General features: G+C 39.8%; 1 protein-coding gene across 1 annotated transcript in view; it reads left to right on the plus strand.

Annotated features, from left to right (window-relative positions):
* LOC104160388 (SH3 domain-containing protein 19-like) overlaps positions 1–8199 on the plus strand; it is a gene marked incomplete at its 3' end in the record, with an annotated part of 20490 nt that overhangs the window by 10937 nt on the left and 1354 nt on the right. The window contains 5 exon segments of the mRNA XM_009698499.1: positions 1794–1829; positions 1832–1896; positions 4131–4189; positions 6528–6792; positions 8110–8178. Of these exon segments, the coding sequence (XP_009696801.1) occupies positions 1794–1829; positions 1832–1896; positions 4131–4189; positions 6528–6792; positions 8110–8178 (494 nt within the window).

Raw genomic sequence — 8199 nt, forward strand, 5'->3', positions numbered from 1 at the left:
AGGAATGTAAGCTGTTAAAAAATGGGAAAAGTAGAACTAGGCCAAAGTATAATATGGATATAGTAGAATTTACCTTGTAAAAGGGCCACGTAATCTCAGTACAAGGGGTCTTTCACCATCATGGGTATGGAGGGAGATTAATTCTGTCAGGACCCAGCACAAACCAAAAACAAAAACCCCAATAAACCAAACACCCACCCCCCCCAGCACTACCAAAAAGGGGACAGAGCTGGATGCTTAAGAATTTTTGAACTCTAGTAAAGCACTCACTTAGCAGGAGCATTTTTGTTGAGATGTGATTAGAAAGGAAGCATTGAATTTCCACTTCAGTTACTACACTTAGAAATCTTGGAGTTTTTTCTTCCTTTATTTCTGTTGATTTTGGTCTTATAAAGAGTAAAGGCGAGGAAATTAGGCCATCTGTGTGCATATCAAGATTTGAAGCGGTGTGAATAAATAAATCTCTCATGCTTTTTATATATCAGTAAGGTATCATAAGATTTCTCTTGAAATTACTGTCAGGTATTGTTTTTACCTTTCATCCATCATACTACCTTAGAAGAGTGATGAACTTCACTAACGTTTTCTCCCCGTGCTTGGTCACTGCCAACATGGTAACTGTGACCTGCTCCTAAGAATAAGGGATTTATCCTTGAACTGATCCATTTTTAAACATCACACCAGTGTTTTAGATCATAGTAATGCAATTGAGTTGTTAAAAACAAACAACACTTCTCTTTCCTATGTATTGTTTCTTTGTTGAGAGTACTTTTCATGAAATGACCAACGCAAAGTTTTCATTTGGATAGAATCTATCATCTTTTTTTTGTCATCAGTTTGTAAATGTCCAGGCTGTCTACACATATTTTTACAAAACTTCAAGACTGGCTGGAAGTCAGAAGAGCTTAAGTGTCTGAAGTTCTTTGTATGAAATTAATTTTCTTGGTGCAAATACATTGTCAAGTAGATGGCAAGGGTCCAATATATAAAGACGAAATTGGTAAATATGCTGGCAAAACCTGTCCAAGTGTTTCCCAGGTTTCAATGGCAGAGACGTTGAAAGGAAATACCATATAATTAGCAGCTTTTTGTGTTCTTTATTGAGGCTGAAGACATCATCACCCTTCCCTGGGAAGAGCTGTACTGTTTCCTCTTCTATGTCCTAAATTTGCTTAGCTCCTTAAAGACTACCAAGGAGCTTCCATCTCTGTTTTCTCTCTGTCACCCTGAATTTTGTAGCAGGCAACAGTTTCTTTTCTTGCCTTTACCTTTCTGGAGATTCTTCCATCCCAGTCTCCTGATCTTTCAGGGTTACTTGAAATAACCCTCAGCTGTTTTCCAGCCTGAAGGATATTCCAGGAGCTGACAGCTGAAAAAAGTGAGTCAGTTTAGAAATGCGGCTGAGAGATGGTGATGGTGTTTCAGGGTATCCAGTAATGAGTCTGACATTCCCAGGGGTAGAAACTCTTCTACTTGTTTAATATTGTGTCAACAAGTATTGCAGCTGAAACCCTGGAATAACTTGCTGGTGTCCTGAGAGTAAAGTGAAGATCCGTTATGCAGGATGGGAAGTACTCCTCAAGTGAGCCTCAGAGCTGCAATGTTCCCTTCCTGTCCCTTTTCTCTTCACTAGTCTTTAAGTGGTCCTGCCCATTGGCTGCTCTGGCTTTGAGGAAGGAAGTTGCGTTCACAAAAAAATGCCCCAAACTAAGGTGGATTCCCTTACCTATTGTTGGTCCATGTAAAGAAGCTGTTAATTAGACTTTCATTTTGGACTTTTGGTTTTTTTACAGCTTTAAATGAAATCCCGCATAGCCCTCCACCACTTCCTGAATCGGGAACACCTCCGATATCGCAGTGGGAAAACCCAACAGTGGTGACCTAGTAAAAAAAGTGGTAAGTTAGAACTGTTTTCCTGTATTACAACTTTGTCTGCTTTGCTTAACAGATCTCTTGTGACTCTCAAGCATTTGTAAAGGAAGTTATTTGAAGGACCAAAGGATGGAAAGGACTACTCAAAATTATAAGGCTTTTTTCTTCTAATTGCATTCTCTAATTTAATTAGGTAATTTAGACTGCTGACAGTTCTGAAAAGCACTTTGTTGGTTTTACTAAACTTTGATCACATCTATCTTCAATTTTTCTCTTTTTAGCAGCTGGAATCAGGATATTCTACAATTTGGTTTCAAAAGCACTGCAAAGTGATTCAAAGTCCAATGAGATTTACATCGTGAAATATTGTCAAAGTCCTTTAGAAATGCATTTTTTTACCTTCATACACACAGTACCTTTTGGTGTCTGTGCTAATTTCCAGGCAGAGGAAACCGTTCTGTAGATGAATGAAGCTTGCTTTCTTCAGTTCTTTGCTTGTAGTTGTTTTCTCCTGGTCCTGTCAGAGCCTGAGTAAAACCATCTATTTTGGAAAGTAAGGCTCTGCTCCTTGCTCCTGAGCACATAGTAACAGTAGACATTGTAGCTGTCTGTGTATCCTATATGCCCTTTGACACAGATTTACAAAAGGGAATTAAAATAAACTAGAAAATGACAGTAGAATTTCCAAATATTGAGTGCTGTGATGGCAAGAATGGCAGAGAAACTTGTGGAAACCACAGGCAGTAAAAAGATCAAATCAAATCAAATCAAATCAAAAGCCCTCACTAGATGGAGAGCTGTCAACAAATGTCTTTGTGGCTACCTCTGCTAATAGGATAAGGGGGGTTTTAAGTGTCATGATTGAAGAGGCTATTCATAGATGTCCCATCTTTTCTGGATAATGCTGAAAAAGTAATTTCCAATACAAGGCATTAAATAACATTTTATACAATGCAACCCCAAAACTTTTCCAGTGTCATCCAGGCTATTATGATAGGCATGTATAAGCCTCAGAGAATTCTTTTAAGAAAAAGACTGCATCAAATCCACTGAAACATTTCTTATCTTTCCAAAGACAAGATTTAACTTTTGTGCTTCTAAAACTAGTATTGTTTGTCAGTGGAAGTGATTAACCAGCAACAGTAAAAATTGTTGACCATAAGCAATAGTTGGCCCAGATTTCTTCCTTTTCACACAGAAAAAGAAAATTTTTGGTATGAGGATAACATCCCCATCTGAAAGGTGGAAGGTTGTTTTCTTTCTAATCGGGTTCATTTAATCAGGAACTTTCATTTGGGGACTTAAGAGTAGAAATTTTGTCACAAAATACATCTAGGCATTTTCTAGGTGGGAAAAATCACAGAAATTGTTTACCAGTTTCAAGTGCATGTATCCCTAATTCAGTAAACAAGACTGTTCAGACCTGTTCAAAATTACTGGTTCAAAAAGGATACTTTTGAACTCAGATTCAGCACTCTGATTTACCATGCTGTTCCAGAAGCAGCTGCGCTTGTTCAGCAGAGCTGGCAGTACTTTCTGGTACTGGGGTGAAAATGAACAGCAGGAGTCAGAAAGGACGGTAACTTGTTAATCCATTACTGTGGTCCAAGCCCTTCGGACATGGCACATGTTCCCCTCTGCTGGCTCTGCTACAGGGTGGTCATCTCTGGCAGGGTCAGGATGGGCAGCTGGGAGCAGTGACGCCTTAATCTGCCAAAGAAAGATTCACCAGGGTTCATCTGTTAGATCTCTAGGAAACATACTTAGATGCCTTCTTTAATGAGAGCTACTGTTATTTGCAAGAGACGCTGTCCTGTGCAAGTTGCATCAATGCCATGTTTTCTGCTTCAAGCCTGTTCAAAGTGTTTCATCTGTCAAAGTTAAGTCAAAATTGATAACGTAACTGCAGCAGTTGGAATCCTATGGGCAGTGAAATTGTACATTTGTATGGCTCTCCTAAATTTGGCTCTTAAGCCCTGACTCCCATGTAGTAGGAAAAGAGGGCTGGGTCATACCTAATGCACAATTTAAGCTGTGATTCAGGTAGTCAGCCAGCTTATTTACATCTCCCTCTATGTCCAACAAGACTTTAAAATGCTAGAACACACCATAATACTTACTACTTTATTCCCAGTCCTCCAGAAACTCTTGGTTTTCCTGTCTGGATATAATTTAATATAAGAAACACATCATTTAAACGAGATTGTTTTTGTTTCTTAGGCTTAAAGAAATGGCTTTTTTCTTTTGAATCCTTGCAGGAGTTGGATCATCCAGAACAGGGTGGAATGCCTCAGCTAGAACCCGCACTACCCCCGAGGTAAGTGCAGTTCTTCAGTAACCTACCTAAGTGGTGTTTCTGAGTTAGTTTGCCTAGTTAGTCTCAATGTAGACACTACCAACTCTAGTCCTAACTCAACAGGCTGCGTAGATAGTATACTCACTAATAAGTAGGCAGGACCAAGTTGCTAGCTGATTAATACTTGTTTGTACATTATCAGTATGAGCAGGGAGATTATAGGAGGACAGCTGTTTGGCTCCTCAGCTAATGTACAGTGGCTGCTGACAGTCATTCCTTTCTGCATCTTTAACCTTTTCACCCACAGCTGAACGTAGAACATCCCCTCCTGCATGTTGCTGACCTTTTGATCCACTTGCACTTGTGGCTGGGTTTGGGTGGTGAAGGAATGGAGGTGGCAGATGCTGCCACCCTCAAAAGGGCAGAGGCTGGTCCGGCACCTTCCCAGAGGCACTGGCTGGTTTAGGCAGTTCACTTCAGACCTAAAATGCCTGTGAAGGTGCAGAATCAATGATAACCTTGGGGTTTTTATTCTTTTGAACCAAAAAGAAAGAAGATCTGCAGAGGCAAAAGTAGCTGGACCAGCCTTAAATTCAGGTCCACTAGATGCCCGAGACAACCTGGAGGGAGATAAGGCATTGGCCAGGTAGCCCACTGCGGCTGTCTCAGCATCTGCACGCTACATCTGCAGGTTTAAACACAGTTTGCTCGGTTGTGTCAGGGCAAGAGAATCCTTCAGTTATTAAACTTAGTCTACCAATAAGAGTAACTATTCATTAACAGGAAAGAATGTGTTGTACCCACAAGGAAACACCTCATTATTGCCCCTTACGGGCTTGTTGCTTTCCCCTGTTCTGTTTAGCATAGCAGCATTGCTGATTCTCCTGAGGGTCTCTGGAAGTGCAGTAAACATTTTGTCCTTTCACTCTTCTGCTCAAATGGAATTTATTTTTTTTTTTAAGTAAGCAGTACTAATTCTCTGAATTGCTTTTTAGGGTTTTCTTGTTTAGTTGAGTTGCCTTACAAACGTATGGGTTGGTTTGTTTCCAGATTTAATGCAGTCTAACTTGGAATTTCCCCTTTTGTCAATATTAAAAATGCTTAGTTTAGGATGAGGCCAAGAAAGGGGAGAAGTGGAAATTAAACAGAAGTGGAAAATTTTTTTGAAATTTAAAAAAAATCCTTACTCGAATAGTAATACAGAACTCTTACCAGGAGCATTAGTAGAGCACTAATATCTTCTCAAGTGGTGGATGACATTTACAAAATATGTCAGAAGGATACTCCAAAGATCCACTAATGCACATTTGTTGTGGTTAATAATTTTTACAGACCCTTGAGGAATTCACACGAGCAAATAATTATGCTGAATTACACTATATGAAAAAAAAGACTGACAATTGTAGCAGAAACTTGCAGTAACTGCCCAAAGATTTCCCAATAACAATCAAACAATATTGTATTTTCGGAACAGTGCTAGTGCCAGGGTTCTTAATAACAGGAAGCCAAAGTCTTATGTACACAATGCTTGTTTATAACAGAGGTGATTTTTAATTAGCAAATTATTGATTTGGCCACACTCTTTGATTCTAAAAGTCATGGCATGTGTGTACTGTATAGGCAGCTTTTTTTTTAACCAATGCTTAATAAGGGGACTTTTTTAGATTTTTAATTTTTTTTTTTAAATTACCACTGTCACTTGCCAGTCTTTGATTTTGGTTTCTAAACTACTGGTATGCTAATGAGAGTGTGGTACTTCCAGCATTGCCAGAAAACTCAAGTATTTTCACCAGTGTTTTCTTTCTGCAGTAGACCTCTGTTGCATAAAAATGGTAAATTCTGCTCTTGATGCCATTGTGGAAAGTGGTTTCATATGTCATTAGTTTCAGCAGGGGCCCAAAAGTCACCTCAGGTAAGTGATGTCCCAGGGAATGAGCTAGGCTGATTCCTGAAGATCAGCTAGATCAGCAGAGCTTCTCAGGGCTTTCACTAAAGCTCTCCACAAGAACAAATCCATCCCGAAGCTTCAGATAAAGCTCTTTCTAAAGGTGGATTGCTGAAAGAAATCCTCCTTATGTAGCAGGCTCCCAAGAAATCTGGCAGGCTGTTGATAAGCGAGAGTGGTGAGCAGACTTGGAAATATATAGTCAAAGGATCTGTCTAAGGACTTGATCGTCCAGTCCCAGTATCTGAAGAGTTCATGTATTCCCGGAGAGGTTCAGATACTACACACTCTACAGCCCAGGTCATCATGAGTCATGTTCCCTTATGGTATACTCTATAGCTAGGGCTGTGGTGGAGGAGGGGGTGGCAGGCTTATTAATATGCATATTTCTCTGATGGTTTGCCCAATTTTTAGGCCTGTGGATGGAAAAATTATACCTGCTCGACCTCCTCCACCTAAAGGTGTTCCTGGAAGGCCACCTCCACCAAAACTCTCTGCAGCCAAGACCTCCTCCCAGAAGGATGCTCTTTCGCGATCTACTTCTGACATCGCTCCTGATAAAAAACCCAGCAAGTTCAGACTAGGACCCAAGAGAGCAAAAACTCAAGTCTTTAAAAATCCAGATCCAGTGTTACCTCCTAGACCTAAACCGGGTCATCCTCTCTACAGTAAATACATGGTGAGAATTGAGACATTCTGTCTGAGACTGTTGTTTATAAAACAGTGCTGGTTCAAATCCTAGTGACAAAGGTAGTAAGGTAGGTTACTGTGTGGCTTTCAAAGTGCATCTAGTAGCATGATCTTCCTTAGAAAATACTAATAGATAAAGAGTAGTAAGTACTGTAAGGTAATACTGGAGAAAGCAATATATACATGCAAAGTATAAATATTTGTGTTTCTGGTTTTGTACATATATGTAATTTTAATATATATATCTATCTTTAACGCATAGCTTTTGACCGTACTTTTTACAGTCACCAGTTCTGAATTCTATTCAGGCACGTAAAATGATGCTAAACAATTGCATTTGTGTATTGTTTTTCCCTGTATATGTCAAAATGCTTAAGAAAATTGGGGGAGCATTAGAACTGAAAAAGTAGTTTACCTTGCTTAATCAAGCCTGCAAAGAGTGAGGAATGTAACATCACTTATCTTACGTTTTCATCCTATTAATGCCATCCCTTAAAAATGTTTCTTTTTGGTATTGCATGTGTTGCTAGGGAATACTAAATATACATGGATCAACATTACAGATAAAAAGGAGAGAGTCTTTCCCCAGATACTTGAAATTGGTCAGTGATCAGAGCTGGTGACTGCTTGAACCAGTGCTGTTGTCAAAAAAAGCACCCACACAAGCATAGTGTGAACATCGACATTCAGCATGAAGTGGAAGCTTTCTGTTGCCTTCTTTTTGATCGTCACTCTTGCATTTAGATCCTTGGTGGAGCAGAGGAGCAAGAAAGAGAGAGATGTATCTAAGTTGATGGTACGAACAGCTTTGAACTAAAGGAAGCATGTTGCTTCCTCTCTGGTGTAGCAACACCTATTTACATAAGAAATGTGCGACACATTCTTGTAGATGATACTTTTTTCAGTAGCAGATCACTAGTAATTCCCTGCCCTCAAGTGTTACTGTCAATGAAATTTTCCTCCCAGGTTGATTTTATCCAGTGCCCTCCATGACAAATGAATACATAGCCGTGTGGGTGCACTGCTGAACATCAGTACTGTATGGTATGATACCAGTTAGGTGGATAAGACATTTCTAAAGCGGATACCACCACCTGGGTTTCTCAAAGTGGCAGTTCATATCACCACCATTCCATTCTGAACACCTTCCAAAGGAGCTTCTCCTCTTCCACTGGACTCCCTAAATTAGTTACCTGTAGTAGGTGGTTTGAATAGTTCCATCATCTGACCATTTTCACTTGCAGTGGGAATTTCAGGTGCTTAGAAGTGAAACAAACTTTTCCATTTGCCTCTGTTTCTATTTGAGCTACCTGTGCCTCATGGAGTTGCCAAGGAAGATTGTCCTCCCAGGAACACTGGAGAACTGTCCTGTAAGGTAAGGAATTTTTTTCCTGCT

The sequence above is a fragment of the Cariama cristata genome, unplaced genomic scaffold (assembly GCF_000690535.1).
Source record: "Cariama cristata isolate BGI_N322 unplaced genomic scaffold, ASM69053v1 scaffold2324, whole genome shotgun sequence".
NCBI lineage: Eukaryota > Metazoa > Chordata > Aves > Cariamiformes > Cariamidae > Cariama > Cariama cristata.